At 42.8% G+C, this 18389-nt stretch overlaps 3 protein-coding genes across 4 annotated transcripts; 2 read left to right on the top strand and 1 right to left on the bottom strand.

Annotated features, from left to right (window-relative positions):
* Positions 1 to 679: 679 nt before the first annotated feature.
* LOC106602690 (plasma protease C1 inhibitor) lies at positions 680 to 5449 on the bottom strand. Its single transcript, XM_014195472.3, has 10 exons — positions 5282 to 5449; positions 4882 to 4929; positions 4214 to 4502; positions 3438 to 3761; positions 3013 to 3228; positions 2650 to 2793; positions 2279 to 2482; positions 1971 to 2110; positions 1644 to 1866; positions 680 to 1246 (listed from the first exon to the last, which is right to left on the bottom strand). The coding sequence occupies exons 2-10, from the start codon at positions 4927 to 4929 to the stop codon at positions 999 to 1001; spliced, it is 1836 nt and encodes a 611-aa protein (XP_014050947.1). The 5' UTR covers positions 5282 to 5449; the 3' UTR covers positions 680 to 998.
* Positions 5450 to 8257: 2808 nt separating this feature from the next.
* Positions 8258 to 11378, top strand: LOC106602689 (transmembrane protein 134). 2 transcript variants are annotated; one of them, XM_014195471.3, is made up of 8 exons: positions 8258 to 8440; positions 9102 to 9365; positions 9453 to 9520; positions 9685 to 9744; positions 9904 to 9980; positions 10415 to 10459; positions 10577 to 10630; positions 11015 to 11378. In XM_014195471.3, exons 2-8 carry the CDS (start codon positions 9153 to 9155, stop codon positions 11095 to 11097), a joined length of 600 nt encoding a protein of 199 aa, XP_014050946.1. In that variant the 5' UTR covers positions 8258 to 8440; positions 9102 to 9152; the 3' UTR covers positions 11098 to 11378. The 2 variants fall into 2 exon arrangements, with proteins under 2 accessions (XP_014050946.1, XP_014050945.1); XM_014195470.3 differs by having other exon boundaries at positions 9658 to 9744.
* Positions 11379 to 11792: 414 nt separating this feature from the next.
* On the top strand, positions 11793 to 18389 carry aip (aryl hydrocarbon receptor interacting protein). Its single transcript, NM_001140060.1, has 7 exons — positions 11793 to 11936; positions 14571 to 14753; positions 15002 to 15190; positions 15647 to 15823; positions 16059 to 16200; positions 16536 to 16768; positions 17128 to 18389. The coding sequence occupies exons 1-7, from the start codon at positions 11838 to 11840 to the stop codon at positions 17131 to 17133; spliced, it is 1029 nt and encodes a 342-aa protein (NP_001133532.1). The 5' UTR covers positions 11793 to 11837; the 3' UTR covers positions 17134 to 18389.

The following is an 18389-nucleotide window of genomic DNA, read 5'->3' as shown; positions in this document are numbered from 1 at the left end:
TCCAGGTGATCTGGTGGTTTATTTTCACTCAGATTCTCTCTATCTCTGCCTTTTATTTTGATATGTTGTCGGTCAAGCGAACTTGACTTTGTTCATCATGTGACAAAAAAAAAACGTATGCATCTTAACAGTCTAATAACGAAATGCATGTTTAACAATTGTCATATATATGCATATGTAACTAACATTGTAACTAACATTGATCAATGCCATTTTCTTTCTTGTTGATATCTTTGACATGGTATCATCAATCAAATCTGTTACAGCTATCATCGCTGCTGTGTACTCGTTGGTTTGTAATTTACTGTTTGTAAGAAAAAAAATAAGGGATAATTCAGGGTAACTTGCTCAATTTTATGCTTTACTCGGTTCTGCCGTTGCTTTAAAACCTTTATCGTCATGGATATTGACATTGTCTTCCTTTAATGACATTAATGGAATGGGGAGACATGGTGGAGGGGGAGGACTATTGTTACAGCATCCCTGTGTACTCACTGACATACTGTACTGTCTATCTCTATGTGGAACATACGGTGTGATTGCCATCCTGTGGTGAATTTGTGGAACTACTTCTCAAAATAAACTGAACCCGTTTGAGTGGCTTACTGTGTACGTTGTTGGACAGAAGAGTGATTTAAATGTGACATTTGTCCCCCAAAAAAGATTTCCATACCACATGTGGAGAGATGTTGTCACCTTTTATTCTTTGACAAGTCATGCATTTTGTGACAACCTACAGCGAGCCCTCACAAGCATTTCGTTTTAAAACACTTTGATAGTCATTCTACGAAGTTACAATGAACATGTCATTATAATGAGTCTATATCGATTTATATTATATGATGAAACGCACTGATGATTAAACGTACAGCATCGTCAAAAAGCACAATCTCTCAATGAAGTAATACTGCTAATATTATTGCTAATGTCCTTTCCTTTGCAAACATGGCTTTTTCTACATGCATGCTACTCTCGCTCCCTCTCTCTTCCTCCTTCTCTCACGGCTCGGTCACTCGACCCACGAACAGTGGGGCCTTGGCCTGGTCGCTCCACAGTATCATCAGGAAGGGCCTGAGGGCTGAGAAGGAAGAGAAGGAGCGGGAGAAAGAGAGGGAAGTGGCCGCACCAGCCTCCACACCTTGCTCCGTCAGGGAGAGGAAGGCCCGGTGGCGGGCGTCCGTCAGGAGCAACTCGTTGTCAGGGTAGAGGCCACACAGGTTGGTGCTGTCGAACAGCTCAGACAAACCTAAGGGAAGAAAGAGGCGGGGGAGTAAGAGGAGGGGGATATGGAGAAGGAGAGCGAAGAGGGCCAGAAGGAAAAAGAGAAGGATAGAGGGAGATCAAAGAAAGGGAGGGAGTGAAGTGAGAGAGGCAAATCAAGAAAAGCCAGAGGTATATAAATGATTGGAATTTGTTTTGTTGGTTTAGGTTGACTTAGAACGACCTGGGGAAATTCATTCCTGCATCTGGGTGTGCACCTTTCCGTAGTAGCCAAGCACAAACATCTGGTTCAACCAATCAAGGGCTTGGTGATTAATTGAATCAGGTGGCTATAACAAAAGTCTTGTAATTCCAAAAGTCAGGCAGCAGGTAAGCTAAAAGACAGACAGATAGACACAGACATGACATGCATACAAACAGACCTATCTTCCTGAGCAGGGTGTTCATCTCGGTCCGGACGTCCAGTTTGATTTTGGGCAGAGTGACCTCGGTGCCCTGGGGAGACACCTGATTCATCTGCTCCACCATCTGACTCACTGCCTTGTCCGTCATCTTCCCCTCCACCAATTGCAGGTCAGAGAGCTTGGCAGTGGGCGGGAGCAGGATGAACAGGCTACTTTCACCAGAGAGAGGGAACATCGCCACCTATGGGTGATAGGCAAGGTCAGAATGTTATGTAGATCGTGTGTGTGACTGCTTCTAGTGTAGCTATGCATGTAGGTGTGGGTGTGTGTATTCAAAATGGTTACCTGTGCCTTCACTGCCGGGACGTATTGCATAGCCAATTTGTATTTGGCACTGTAGAGGACAGGCACCTTCACAGTATCACCATTCAGTTTCAAAAATGAAGACTTCTTTGATTTTTCATCAAATTTCATCTTCCATTGACCTAAAACAGATATGTTTATAACCCACAAACTCCGCTAAAATAGACTATATCCTATCAGATAGATAGAGCATCGGTGCTTATCAAGATCTTACTTTGATCACACACACACACACGCACACGCACACGCACACACACACACACACACACACACACACACACGATACTGACCATTGAAATACACAGCATTGAGGAGTACCAGTTCGGTGTGGGCAGGAACAGAGTCGACCAGCTCTTTGATTTTATTATTTGTCTGCTTCGCCACCCAGCTGTTGATCATTTCCACGTTTACCTCACTACTATTGGTCAATTTGACTGGATCCGCATCGTAGAACTGCATGGATTGGTTGGTAAAGGACTCACTCAACTTCATGTCTGAGGTGGGAGAGAGAGGGAATGTCAGAGAGGTGGACAGACAGACAGTGAGTTAAGGGGTGTCTGCGACTCATGATTAAATTGACAATATATACGACGAGAATTCGAAATTATAGCTGGAGAATAAGTTATAATTATCATGAGTACTAATTGTGCTCTGGTAGTACTGGGGTTGTAATAGATCTGAGAGGCCATCTTCAGTGTGTCCTGAAGTTTCAGCTTCAGTTTCTTCATCTCGGAATGAACGCAGAAGAAGTCGTGAGACAGACAGAGAGCTGTCTCCATGTCTCTCCTTGTCTTGCCACGAGCACCTAATGAGAGAGAGAGAGAGAGGAGAGAGAGAGAGAGAGAGAGAGAGAGAGAATGATACAGTAGGTATTTTACTTGGCTCCCCATGAGTCTATTATTCACACAGTAAGAGTTTATATCAAGAATGTTGCTTTATTAAAAAAAAAAAAAAAAACCTGAGTGCACTTGGACAACCCCTCCCCATGTTCCCTTTTAAAGAAACCTCACCCTCTCTTTCTTACCTAGTAACAGGTGGGTTAACACCCCGCTGATACTGATTGGAGAGAAGAGCAGGTTTTTCATGGGCTGCGATTGGCTGAGATGGGCATAAAGCTTCATGGAGAACTCATTGAGGGATTCTTTTAGCATGGCCTCCCACGACCTGCTGGTCTCGTCTTGACACGATTCCCAGGGGGTCATGAACCCAACGCAGGAGTAAGGAAGAATGGTGGGCGCAGCTAAAAGAAATGGCAAACTATTATTATAATTTCAACAAATCTAGAGCGTAACAGTGTCTTGAACATTGCAGGTGAGAGTCTAACATTTGGGCATTATGGCTATTCGGAACCAATTGATGTTACATTTGTGAATTACACCAATTTAACAAACGTGTGTGTGTATATACATGCAAAAGTTTTAGCGTGTAATAGAAGGTTAGCTACGTTACCTTCCACAATTAGCTCAATTGTATTAAAGTTGCTGCTGTCTCTGCCCTCCTCAGCTGTCTCACAGTAGTACATGCCGGCATCCTCCATTTTGACATCATTAAGTGTTATTGTCATGTCTTTTTCAAAGGGGCCAAAAAGCCATTCTAGTCTGTCACCATCCACCATTTCTCCAGTCTCTGTGGGATTCAACTGCTTCCGTGTGCCGTTCATCATTACTTTATCATATCTGTACCAATGGACCTGGTCTTTGCTGAATGGTGGGCGTTCACAAGGTAAATTCACAGTGGACCCTTCGTTTACCTTGAGAATGTAGCTGCTGGACACTGGAGGGATAGAGAACAAGATGAAAGACAGCACAACAGTGGAGTTGATTTCTGGAGCCAACCTCAAAATGAATGCAATGTTTGCTGACCTGAAGAGTTTGCTAAACTGCAACAAAAAAAATGGCCCCATATTTCACCAGTTTAACAATTGCAATCTATGAATAGAGTGAAGTTCTGGGGCTGTGTGTTTAAATTGACTGAATGCCTTATTCATTGTGATCTAAACCCTCTGCTCAAGTTGTCGTCCTGTTTCTCTCCTCAACATGGACTCAAAGATTCATTCCTAAGTATAAAAATGTAGGCACACTTTACACAAATAATCTAAAGTAACATGATTTTTTAAAATAAAGTTGTGTGTAAAAACCACAAGCCGAGTGTCTATTTCAAGAAAGGCCTAAATCACGTCACAGGCAGATGTGATGAAAATAGAAGGTGGCAGTATGTGTCCTCACCATCAACCTGGACTATGTGCACTTTTTGCCACTCCATATCATTCTGCTTGATCACACATTCATAGTCCCCCTCGTTGGCTACACTGACAGGAGAGATTTCCAGAAAGAAGCCATCCGGGGAGAGCTTGAGTTGCTCTGAGGATTGTGGGTAGTCTGGAACCAGGGAGTCATTGTATTTCCAGGTGATCTTAGCCCCAGCAAAGCTTTGTTGTTTTTGGCCAGGGAGACATGGGATGACCAGGGTGGAGCCAGGTACACCATGCAGGACCCCAATGGAGGAAGAGAAAAGCTGGATCGAGAGACAGAGATGGAAAACCAAACAAGAAGGTGGAGGCTGTAAGGTACATGAGGTGTCTCTGTCCTACATTAGCATTTGTCCTAAAAAAAACTGATTAATATTAGAGACCAGATTTTCGCCTACACTGCTGGGCCCGTATTCAAAAAGTGTCTTAGAGTAGGACTGCTGATCTAGCGACAGGTCTGCCCTGTCCATATTATCATATTCATTATGATCTAAAAGTTAAAGCCGAACAGCAATCCTACTCTTTGTAAATACAGACAACGGACCCGGGACTAAAAAGCATTTAACAGAGGTTCTCCATTTAGCATGCTTTTCAGACCAAGAGTGTGTTTAATCATTCTCCAGGAAACTGGCTCTTCGTGTTTACCTCAAAGACGAGCAGGAGGGAGACACATGATAGGACTGAAATCCTCATCTAGGGAAGATGAAGAAAGATAGAGGGGGAGAGAAGAGGTAGGAAGGGATGGCGGGACATAGCGGGCAAAGGGTCAGTGGTAATGGAGAAAATCAATAGAACACAAAAGCAAGCTTAGTTTGGCAGATATTCATGCATTCTTTCCTAATCCGGTGGGCCATTCACCCATGCCTCATTTCTTAGTGCAACAAGCAAAGTATTAGACATATCATTTGCAGTTATAACAACATAGATAAACAATATCCGAAATATTATTTCTAGAGTAACTAACCATGATATCCTTATGACAGTAGGCCTATCATGATTGAGTCATTGGTAGATGTTTAGAAAGTCATCTAAAAAGTGTACTTACACTGCAGGTCACTTGCAAATATTACAGCATCAGAAGTAGTCTAAGGAGGATGATATATTTTCTCTACTGGGAAAAAAGAGTTCACGTCCTAATGCGTGTGTTCATCTACTGCTTGTATTCAGTACGTGTATGTCCTTCCCTTCCCTGCTCTCTCCAAAACAAATGACTTATCTGTTTATTGTTTGATTAGTGGTCTTGTGTGTTTGCACTTTGTACGGGTTGATTTACCGAAAATCACATGGTTATTTGGCAAAAGCTCCCATACACACTGAACAAAAATATAAACGCATGTTACACGAGCTGAAATAAAATGAAATTAAGTGTTCCATACGCAGAGGCTTATTTGTCTCAAATGTTGTGCAGAAATTTGTTTACATCCCTGTTAGTGAGCATTTCCCCTTTGCCAAGATAATCCATCCACCTGATTAAGCGGCATTATCATTACACAGGTGCACCTTGTGCTGGGGATAATAAAAGGACACTCTAAAATGTGCAGTTTTGTCACACAACACAATGCCAAAGAAGTCAAATTTTGATGTCCACCAGAGCTGTTGCCAGATAATTTTATTTGCATTTCTCTTCCATAAGCCACCTCCAATATTATTTAAAAGAATGTGGCAGTACGTCCAACCGGCCTCAACCGCAGACCACGTACAGTTGAAGTTGGAAGTTTACATACACTTAGGTTGGAGTCATTAAAACTCGTTTTTCAACCACTCCACAAATGTATTGTTAACAAGCTATAGTTTATTTCACTTATAATTCATTGCATCACAATTCCAGTGGGTCAGAAGTATACATACAATAAGTTGACTGTGCCTTTAAACAGCTTGGAAAATTCCAGAAAATGATGTCATGGCTATAGAAGCTTCTGATAGGCTAATTGACAACATTTGAGTCAATTGGAGGTGTACCTGTGGATGTATTTCTAGACCTACCTTCAAACAAAGTGCCTCTTTGCTTGACATCATGGGAAAATCAAAATAAATTAGCCAAGACTTCAGACAAAACATTGCAGACCTCTGCAAGTCTGGTTCATCCTTGGGAGCAATTTCCAAACACCTGAAGGTACCACATTCTTCTGTACAAACAATAGTACGCAAGTATAAACACCATGGGAACACGCAGCCGTCATACCGCTCAGGAAGGAGATGCGTTCTGTCTGAAAAGTGCAATTCAATCCCAGAACAACAGCAAAGGACCTTGTGAAGATTCTGGAGGAAACAGGTACAAAGTATCTATCTCCACAGTAAAACGAGTCCTATGTCGACATAACCTGAAAGGCCGCTCAGCAAGGAAGAAGCCACTGCTCCAAAACCGCCATAAAAAAAGTCAGATTACGGTTTGCAACTGCACATGGGGACAAAGATCACACTTTTTGGAGAAATGTCCTCTGGTCTGATGAAACAAAAATAGAACTGTTTGGCTATAATGACCATTGTTATGTTTGTAGGAAAAAGGGGGATGCTTGCAAGCCGAAGAACACCATCCCAACCGTGAAGCACGGGGTGGCAGCATCATGTTTTGGGGGTGCTTTGCTGCAGGAGGGACTGGTGCACTTCACAAAAAATGATGGCATCATGAGAATGGAAAATTAAGTGGATATATTGAAGCAACATCTCAAGACATCAGTCAGGAAGTTAATGCTTGGTCGCAAATGGGTCTTCCAAATGGACAATGACCCCAAGCATACTTCCAAAGTTGTGGCAAAATGGCTTAAGGACAACAAAGCCAAGGTATTGGAGTGGCCATCACAAAACCCTTTAAAGGCAATGCTACCAAATGCTAATTGGGTGTATGTAAACTTCTGACCCACTGGGAATGTGATGAAAGAAATACAAGCTGAAATAAATAATTCTCTCTACTTTTATTCTGACATTTCACATTCTTAAAATAAAGTCGCGATCCTAACTGACCTTAACCAGGGATTATTTACTGGATTAAATGTCGGGAATTGTGAAAACTGAGTTTTAATGTATTTGGCTAAGGTGTATGTAAACTACCGACTTCAACTGTATATGGCGTCATGTGGGCGAGCCGTTTGCTGATGTCAACATTGTGAACAGAGTGCCCCATGGTGGGGTTATGGCATAAACTACGGACATCGAATACAACTGAATTTTAATGCACAAAGATACCGTGACGAGATCCTGATGCCCATTGTCATTCATCCGCTGCCATCACCTCATGTTTCAGCATGATAATGCACGGCCCCATGTCGCAAGGATCTGTACAGAATTCCTTGAAGCTGAAAATGTCATTTCTAGAGTAACTTACTAGTTCTCCCATGGCCTGCATACTCAACAGACATGTCACCCATTGAGCAAGTTTGGGATGATCTGGACCGACACGTACGACAGCGTGTTCCCGCCAACATCCAGTAACTTCGCACAGCCATTGAAGATGAGTGGGACAACATTCCACAGGCCACAATCAACAGCCTGATCAACTCTATGCAAAGGAGATTCATGAGGCAAGTGGTGGTCACACCAGATACTGATCCACGCCCCTACCTTTTTTGAAGGTATCTATGACCATCAGATTCATATCTGTATTCCCAGTCATGTGAAATCCATAGATCAGGGCAAAATGAATTTATTTCAATTTACTGATTTCCTTATGTGAACTGTAACTCAGTAAAATCTGTGAAATTGTTTCATGTTGCATTTATATTTTTGTTCAATATTTGTCCAGTATTATTACTGTTTAGACTTTAAATCCTATCTTCGTATTTTTTTTCTATAGTTATGTATACTCATCTTGATTAGCATTGATAAAGTCCATTTTTTAAAAATATGCATCGATCTAATACTTCCGTGTGCCGCTTGTTGTTGTGCTATTAAAATAACATGAACGAATGAAAATATACAATGTGTTCTTTTGTGTATAATACTTTTTTTGCCCCAAGTACGTGATAGATTGACATTGCAAGTCAGTGATCGATTAGTAGAGTCTTTTCATTTGGGCGTATTCGAATCCGAATACTTTTCACTCAGTCATGTTCCATCGGGAACCGGATGCAAATACGAAGCCTAAAGTTTTGGGAAGTTTTTGCAGTCCGTATGCTGTGATTTGTATGACATATTGCAAACAAAAGCTTACAGTAAATAATGTATTTATGTGAACATGGAAAGTCAAAGTAAAATCGCCTGAAAAATAGTAAGTTTTATTTCTAGCCGTTAGCGGAGCAGTGCAACCAGACAATGTAGACAAAACAACAGTGCTAAAGTAGCTACTTAAAAGTTGCTTTTAATTTTATTTATTTTTTACAATAATTTATCTCAGAGCTTTAGATAATAATGTACGTTAACGACAAACGCATTTGTGTTTATAAGTTAGCAACGTTCTTTGTTTATGTTATTTCTACCACTTAGCTAACGTTTCTCAACCGGATAACGTTACTAGTATGCCGCTTAATGTCCTTATCTACGAAAAACGTGTTTGCAAATCGCAGGGTTGGAGGGTACAGTGGCAATGGAGTTGTTAACAATTTGGTTCATCAAAGATTTACGCAAGATCTGTTTAATTCAGATTAACGTTACAAATACGAAAGGAAAGAATCTAATAAATATAGCAGAATGTTCTTTGTTGAAAACGACATGCACCCTAAGCTTCAATGTGGTTAATCATTAACCCAATGGCTGTATGATGTCGATTTCACACATGTCGAACAGCTAACACAAGACGAATCCACTGAACCCAAAAATTTAGTTTAGCCTAGATCAGAGCCCTATGTTGACGTCCACATATATGGCCCTTGGGTAGAAAATCTGCTTTTGTACATTTTGATTGTTTGCTGAATTTCCCCCTCAACCCACAGTGTATATCAACCAAAGCAGCAGCAAGGTGTGAGTACTGGCAACCGCCAGCTATGGCAACGCAGTTCAGCATCGATGATGCGTTTGTGCTGGAGGGAGAGGACGAAGGGGTGTCCGATGGAGAGAAGGAAGGATGGAAGGGCCGAGAGAAAGACAGAGAGGGTGGGGAGATGACGTTCGGTACCCTGTCCTTTGCCAAACCCCAGGCTCACCCGGCCTCCACTGTGGTTGGCTCCCCCGACCACAGCAGCAGTCTGAAGTACCAGGTGATGCCCCATCATACACACAAAGTGATATCAGGGTGTAATGTTGTGTGGTAGTGACCTAACATTTTACTCTCTCTGCTCGCACAGAATCTGGAAAATGAAGACGTCTTAGGCAGCAGTGGCAATTCCTCTTTCAATAACTTATTCAAAATCAGGTTTGTCTTCATTGGCATGTTGTGATTGCATCTGGTATTACCTAGATGAGAATGGCATCCTCAAATGTAAATGTGTGTTTCTTGTTTTCTATGTTATCAATAAAGATGTACAACGTTCCATTTTTTCCCCCCCTCAGTGATCCTGCTACTCTGTCTTACTGCAGCTCCCAGTGGTCGTTCAGCACCTTGAGTTCTGTCACCCAGCTCTCTGCACAGTGCTGCGGGTATTTAACCACGCACACAAATGCACACAAACAGTAATTCACAAGAAGGCATTTACACTGAACCATGCCCAGAATATTGCATAAGATCAAGGATGTACTCACACACCAACACTCTCAATCACCCACAACGACTGACGAAAGCCCTGCTGTTTTCCTCAGATGGACGTCTCACCCTCTGGTGAAGAAGAACAGAAGAGTGGTCCTCGCTTCATTCCTTCTCCTCGTCACTGGAGTCGGTAAGTCACTCCATCTCTGCTGAAAGAAATGACACCTCCCATGATTCTCATCCAACAGTGTTTTTCACCAATCCATTCCTGGGGGAACGCGCAAGGTGTGCACACTTTTGTATCAGCCCAGCACTAACACACTTGATTCAACTAACCAAAGGTTTACTGATACATTGAATTGTGTGTGTTATTACTAGGCTAGAAAAAAAATGCGCGGAGCCCAGGAATGGGTTGGGGAACACTGCAGTTGAAAATTTTGTTTGTGTACAGCGCTTTATATTTTATAGATATGTCTTGTTTTTTTACCACCGATTGTCAGCCATTGTAATGTATTCATGGCACTGAACTTTTCCTCAGAATAATTCCTCTGTCTTCTCATATCTCTTGTTTGTTATCTTGAAATATTGCCTTTTCATTCAATTTCCATGTTTTCTTTCTCTCAGCTCTCATTTTCACTGGTGTCGTAATACAATTGAATCCGGATGCAGGTAAGAGACTCAGTTAATGTGGTGTGTGTTGTCACAAATCAGTGAAGATGTCTGTGTTCTTGGTTGGTTGTCTTTTACTGTGGGCTTTGACAACTTGATCTTTGACCTTTTCCACAGGTGTCTCAAGTGCCATTTTCTTCGTCCCTGGATTTCTTCTCTTCATTCCTGGGGGTATATAGCGTTCTTTACCTTGACTTGGTTGTGTTGTCCAATGTGTTTCATTTTTCACACGTCTTTCATGCTTTTCTCCTGTCTTTTTAATCATAATGTCTGGACAGTGCATTTGGGAGGAATGTTAACTTAAACATTCCTGTAATGGTCTGTAGGAGTCCCCACTGTCACATACTTGTCACTGTATGTTGATACAAGTAATCTGCAGATTAAATAACATACAGGCAACATGTGCATTAATATCTTTATTTGACCTTTATTTAACTAGGCAAGTCAGTTAAGAACACATTCTTATTTTACAATGACGGCCTACTATACCTTCATATATTTACTACAGAAATTATTAAAACAGTGTGGTAATTGTTTTCTCTCCTTCTCCCTCAGTGTACCATGTGATTTACATCAGCTGTGCAGTTAGGGGAAGAAGAGGCTTCAAGTTCTTCTACTTGCCCTATTTTGAAAAATGACCCATTGCACTACACCTTTTTTTGTCCAATTTCCAGAATCATACTTTTTTAAATTATGTAACAGAAAGATATTGTTCCATGGATGTTTTTTCTTATTTTGTAAAACCTTTTTACCCTGTCTTTATACTGACCACTACTATGGACTCAACCACTTTGTGCCTCAATAAGCTTCCTGCACATCCTGTATGGAAGAGAAGGGAGTCTGATTTGCCTTGTTTGTCATGTCTCGTGAGTAAATAATGACTGTGAAACTACAATAAACTTTTTTTTTTTGTATATTACTTTTAGGTCTCCATGAGTCAGTGTTTGTTAGTAGCGGTGGTGTTGCAGTAATGCAATGCGAACAGTATGGGAATTTTAGGATGGCTGTGATGCTGTTGGTGCCAAACTTATTGATCAAGTATTAGGTATTTTTCTGATGTGTTTGGTGGGGCCGCATATCCCAGATTTTAATGAATGGGATGAGTATTTGAGTGCACGAGTATCCTATATGCAGATTTTTGGATACAATAAGCTTTTGAAAAGCGTTATGTTGGTATGTAGGGAAAACTTAACCACATCAATGTTGGAGAAGAGTTGTGAAAAAGAATCAATGGACAATCGCATTCAACTGGTAGAAGGTAATCTAATCACTGCTTGAAATCCCTAGCCGTCAGCAGTGACGTCAATTGATGTGTCGGTTTCTCTCAAGCTCCCGAAGATAGGCAATCGGCTGCTTTTTGACACTCGGGGAAACAAGGATGGAGGAACTGGCTACCAAGCTACTCGCAGAAGGCATTCAGAAGAAAGTGGTCAGTCCTGGCAAAGGAGATCTGTCAACGTTTCCTGATGGGACCAAGGTGAGTTATAAAATACTGCATTTAATCCACGTCCAAAGAGTAGTTTTGTATGCGTATGGCTGGCTAAATTGGTTAGCATTATTAGCTAGCTGCTAACGTTAGCATGGAGCGTAATTATCGAGGTTTTACATGTTCTGAGGTGACGCATACATTACCTTATTTTAGTTAATTCTGGTAGACAGAGTTATAGTTTGTTATTTACAGAAATTATCAGCTAACAAGTAATTATTGGAGCAAAAACGATAATTGTCTTGGTGAAACTGTAAGGGGGCGGGGCTTTTACAGGATGGACACATTTTCATTGATGTTCGTCTCTTATTGGTCGGTAAACATTAGTTATACGTTTTAATTGGATATTCGGCATGATCGACAGTATTGTTGGATAATCAGTGTGAATTTCTGCCTCTTTTCCTGTTGATAAAAATAAATTCGAGATTTTATGTGGAGTTTTTTCGTCTGTGAAAGACATGCATTATAAACCTTTTACCAGCTCACTCTATCAGCATTTATTGTCCAACGTTTGTATATAATAATGTTCGGCCTGCTGGGAAGTGATTATGTAGAGACTACAACTTTTACTGTTACAAAACAGAAAAAACACTGTTTCATCAATACAATGCATGTCATGTACACTGAACAAAAAATGTAATGTTCATATAAGGAAATCCAGTCAATTGAAATACATTAATTTGGCCCGAATCTATGGATTTCACATGACTGGGAATATAGATATGCATATGTTGGTTTTTCGAAAAACCATTTAGTATCCGGTGTGACCACCATTTGCCTCATGCAGCCTGTGGAATGTTGACCCACTCTTCAATGGCTGTGCGAAGTTGCTGGATATTGGTGGGAACTGGAAAACGCTGTCGTACACGTCGATCCAGAGCATCCAAAACATGCTCAATGAGTGAAATGTCTGGTGAGTATGCAGGCCATGGAAGAACTGGGACATCGTGGACTACAGGAAAAAGCGGGCCGAACAGGCCCCCATTAACATTGACGGGGCTGTAGTGGAGCGGGTCATGAGTTTCAAGTTCCTTGGTGTCTACATCACCAACAAACTGTAATGGTCCAAACAGACCAAGACAGTCATGAAGAGGGCACGACAACACCTTTTCCTCCTCAGGAGACTGAAAAGATTTGGCATGGGTCCCCAGATCCTCAATTTCTACAGCTGCACCATCGAGAGCATCCTGACCGGTTGCATCACCGCCTGGTATGGCAACTGCTCGGCATCTGACCGTAAGGCACTACAGAGGGTAGTGTGTACAGCCCAGTACATCACTGGGGCCACACTTCCTACCATCCAGGACCTATATACTAGGCGTGTCAGAGAAAACCCCCAAAAATTGTCAGACTCCAGTCACCCAAGTCATACACTGTTCTCTCTGCTACCGCATGGTAAGCGGTACTGGAGCGCCAAGTCTAGGACCAAGAGGCTCCTTAACAGCTTCTACCCCCAAGCCATAAGACTGCTGAACAATTCATAAAATGGCCACCCGGACTATTTACATCTGTTGTATTCGGCGCATGTGACAAATAAAGTTTTATTTGATTTTCAGCTTCCAGGAATTGTGTACAGATCCTTGGTACATGGGCCTGTGCATTATCATGCTGAAACATGAGGTGACGTGGCGGTGGATGGACATGGCGGTGGATGAATGGCACGACAATGGGCATCAGGATCTTGTCACTGTATCTCTGTGTATTCAAATTGCCATCAATAAAATGCAATTGTATTCGATGTCTGTAGCTTATGCCTGCCCCATACCATAACCCCACCACCACTATGGGCCCCTGTGTTCACATCGTTGACATCAGCTCGCCCATAATACTGCATACATGCTGTCTGCCATCTGCCCAGTATAGTTGAAACCGGGATTCAGCTGCGAAGAGCACGCTTCTCCAGCGTGCCAGTGGTCATCGAAGGTGAGCATTTGCCCACTGAAGTCGGTTACGAAGCTGAACTGCAGTCCGGTCAAGACCTTGGTGAGGACCACAAGCACGCAGATCCGCTTCCCTGAGACGGTTTCTGACATTTGTGCGGAAATTCATCGGTTGTGCAAACACACAATTTCATCAGCTGTCCGGGTGGCTGGTCTCAGACGATCCCGCAGGTGAAGAAGCCAGATGTGGAGGTCCTTGGCTGGCGTGGTTACACGTGGTCTGCAGTTGAGGCCGGTTGGACGTACTGCCAAATTCTCTAAAACAACCTTGGAGGCGGCTTATGGTAGAGAAATTAACATTTAATGCTCTGGCAACAGCTCCGGAGGACATTCCTGCATTCAGCATGCCAATATCATGCTCACTCAGAACTTGACATTTTTGGCATTGTGTTGTGTGACAAAACTGCACATTTTAGAGTGTCCTTTTATTGTCCCCAGCACAAGGTGCACCTGTATAATGATCATGCTATTTAATCAGCTTCTTGATATGCCACACCTGTCAGGGGGATGGATTATCTTGGCAAAGGAGAAATGCTCACTAACTGGGATGTAAACACAATTGTGCTAAACTTTTTAGAGAAATACGCTTTTTGTGCATTTGGACAATTTTTGTTCAGTGTATTTCATGATTTATCCACTTTGTGTAATACCCGTTCTCCATTCTATCCCCTCAATTTTCCAACAGGTGATATTCCACTACCGCTCCAGCCTGTGTGATGGCACGGTGCTGGATGACTCCAGGACCATGGGGGGCCGGAGCAAGCCCATGGAACTCATCTTGGGGAAGAAGTTCAAGCTGGCCGTGTGGGAGCGAGTCATTGCCACCATGAGGGAGGGAGAGGTGGCAGATTTCACATGTGACGTCAAGGTGGGTCGCCCAACTTAATATGGTTGACTTGGATGGATTAGAGACTGTTACATCTGTACACACACACATACAATTCGTGGCAAAAAACATTGACCGTTATGGAATTTTACAGGGTTTGTCAATATGTTTTGTTAACTGTTTCCCTTCAGAGAACTGCCTTAATTGTACTTTCATAACCACCAGTCCCTCAATTTGTCCCAGTGAATGTAATGTAACCATCCTCTTTCCTTCTCTTTCTCTCCCTGCAGCACACAGCCCTATACCCGCTGGTGTCCCAGTCCCTGAGGAACATCAGTGCAGGGAAGGACCCCCTGGAGGGCCAGAGACACTGCTGTGGCATTGCTCAGATCCACTCACACCACTCCCTGGGCCACTGTGACCTCGACAAGCTCCAGGCCAACCCTCAGCCCCTGGTCTTCACCCTGGAGCTCATGGAGGTGAGGGGGGGGGGGCTTATTTCCCTCTCCATTAGGGGGAGTCTGGTTCCTCTCAAGGTTTCTTCCATCCAGGGAATTTTCCTTGCCACGGTGCTACTGCTTATTTCTTAGAGCAAAGCACCTTCCTTGCTTGGGGCGCTAAGTAAATGGACATCTGTCTCACCTAGATGGTTAAATGAACTCTGAACTTCGACCACGACATCAAGAGGAGGATGGCACCCTTCCTTTCAAAGTTTATGTCCTCAAGAGTTTTTCCTTTGCCACTGTGCTACTGCTTGCTTTTTGGGGGTCAAAGCCTGGTTACTGTAAAAGCATTTTGTGATAACAGTTTTTGTTAAAAGCACTACATCAAAATGTTTTCTATCCGTTTTATCACCCAAGCAGCACTCATGCCCCTGTCAGTTCACTGCATAAATACATTTTGATGGAATAATATGATTGACGCCTCTCTCCCAGGTTTTGACGCCCGGCTCGTTCAGACTGGACATCTGGGCGATGACGGACGACGAGAAGCTGGAGGTGGTGCCTCAGATCCACGTGGAGGGTAACGCCCTGTACAAGAAGGGTGACGTGAAGGAGGCGGCCGAGAAATACCACAACGCCATCGCCTGTCTGAAGAACCTGCAGATGAAGGTAAACCTTTCTGACTTCAAACCTGGTCCCCATGCTTTTTGGGGTATTTTTATTTAGTAGGGTAACATTTAGAGCACTTCAGACAAATGCTTTTAATTTAGCTGAGATAACTAGCCATTCTGCTTGTCACGTCAAATGAGATCTATGCATTCCCCGTCTATAGAACGTCTTAACCACACTAAGTAAGTGGCTAGTCTTCTAACTCCTCCCAATCCTTGGCCCCTCCTCCAATCAGGAGCGTCCGGGCGATGAGGGGTGGATCAAGCTGGACCTCATGATCACGCCCCTGATGCTGAACTACTGCCAGTGTCAGCTGATCCAGGGTCAGTACTACGAGGTGCTGGACCACTGCTCCTCCATCCTCTCCAAATACGAGGGTGAGTCACAAACTTCTGAATACATTCAGGTGTAGCCCTGCCCTAGGATCAAGTGGAGATGCTGAATTCACATAACAATAAGCTATGCTCTGAAAGCGAATGTGTAATTTGTTGCGGCACTGTCATTACTTAAGGCAATCCCTTTAAAAATAAACATTTGTTACTTTTGCTGTTCTGTTTTATCGGTCTACAGCAGGCTTGTTGCTAGTGAATGACAAGTCCTTTTGAAGTGTTATTGCTTACTACCAGCTGCTTAACCTAAATGTGTGTAAACTTAACATTTGAACACACCAGTCTCTTTCCCATTGACACACTCTTGCCTCCCACCCCCACAGACAACGTGAAGGCCTACTTCAAGCGGGCCAAGGCCCACGCGGCGGTGTGGAACGAGACGGAGGCGCGGGCCGACTTTGCCAAGGTGGTGGAGCTGGACCCGTCGCTGGGGTCCTCGGTGGCTAAGGAGCTGAGGGCCATGGAGGAGAGGATCCGCTCCAAGGAGAAGGAGGAGAAGGGCCGCTACAAGAGTCTGTTCAGCTACGACAGCAACGCCCCGGCCACCGCTACCACGGTGAGTAGCCGAGTACCTTCTAGAAGTTTCTCTTAGAATCTGGGCCCATATTAAAACAGCATCTAAGAGTAGGAGTCCCTATAATATAATTGATTATAATCTAATAGGCCAAACTAATCTATATCAGCACTCATACATGAACGCTATTTGAGTGCTTTTCCCAGATCTAGAATCAGATTACCCGGTGTGAAGAAAATATCTGCCCTTTGTTTTACTACTGAAATTAATGATCCATCTGTCTTTACACTAATTGATGTATTTTTAAATTGGCAGTATTTCATCCCTTATTAGTTTTGAATGACTAATTATGTAATGTTGTACTTTTTGAATGTCTAACACTGTGTTATGCACTCTTTTAGGGTTGAATTAAGAAGACGTTTATTTTTGTTATAAAGAAGAGCGGAGGAGCAGTTGTGGACACATTGCTGACACGTTTAGTTTTATCCACACATCAAAGCCATATTCAGTTTCCCCATGAAATATCACTTTCGCAATGCCCTCAAAACCCACACGCCACTCGCATGGCACATATTCTCCTTCTAGATTCAATTTTATCTTTTATAGAACGACGTTACACATCCAAACAAATGTACCCTCCACACCAACAGACTTTCAAAGTTCAGCTTTCCCCTACCGCAAACAGCCAGTTACATCACACACGCAGCGAAAGCACAGGAATACGCAGGAGATCCTCCACTTCTGGCAGTATGACTGGGATGTCAACTTAGGAGACAATCATAAGATATATGATATGTGTGGACACTAGAGCAGTCTCCACCATTTCCCTCTTGTTCACCCCTTTCTTATTTACCCTTATTAATGTTCTATATATGACTATCCCAAGTTATTTACTTTTATCTTCACTTGTATCTATTATTGTTATGTTATTTTGACTGTATTACATTTCATTTGCTAATCTGTGTCCTTTGTAGTCCTGTATATTTTAAGATAAGATATTTGTAATGGACTGTTTTGCTCTCAACTCAACCACCACCCCAACCCCACTTGCCTTTTGGTCAGTCGAACAGAGCTAATGATTTGCCAAGTCATTGGCATCAGTGAGTGTAATTTTGATAGTGGCCATCATTTTGGCCCCTAGCTCATTCCTGTGTTCAACGAACTGAAAGGACTGGATAGGGAAAGGCAATATGGCGGAGGCTCGACTTAGACTACTCCTTCCAGGCCTCCAATAGTCACTGAAAGGTTAGAGATGGAACCGGGGCGATGACTCACTGGCAAGCATCAAGTAGAAGGTCAAGAGAGCCTCTTCTGTAGGGCCCATTTTCCTAGGTTTGCACATCAAACGACTGACACATCTCGTCATACCAGCATTTAACTCATTTGTCCCTTGTATTTGTGAAAATTGTATCAAAGGGTCACCATGACTTGACTCAAGTGTCAGTTGTATGAAATTGGTGTTCTTATCTAGCCTGGTTGAAGCAGAGTAAATGCTACACTCAACATTGTTTTCATTGGTGAGCAGTGTTCAACCTGGTTTAACCAGGCTACTTATCATGCCTTCTATAAAATGTCTACGGCGGGACAGCGAGGAGTGCTTTTTGCAGCCATCTTTTGCTGTTATGTTATGACTGAGAAGCCAAATAAAGAGGTGCAACTCTTA

Source organism: Salmo salar, chromosome 04, assembly GCF_965601325.2.
Source record: "Salmo salar chromosome 04, fSalSal1, whole genome shotgun sequence".
Classification (NCBI taxonomy): Eukaryota; Metazoa; Chordata; class Actinopteri; order Salmoniformes; family Salmonidae; genus Salmo; species Salmo salar.
Note: the sequence above shows the minus strand (reverse complement) of the source record. Positions and strands in the feature narration are given on the sequence as shown.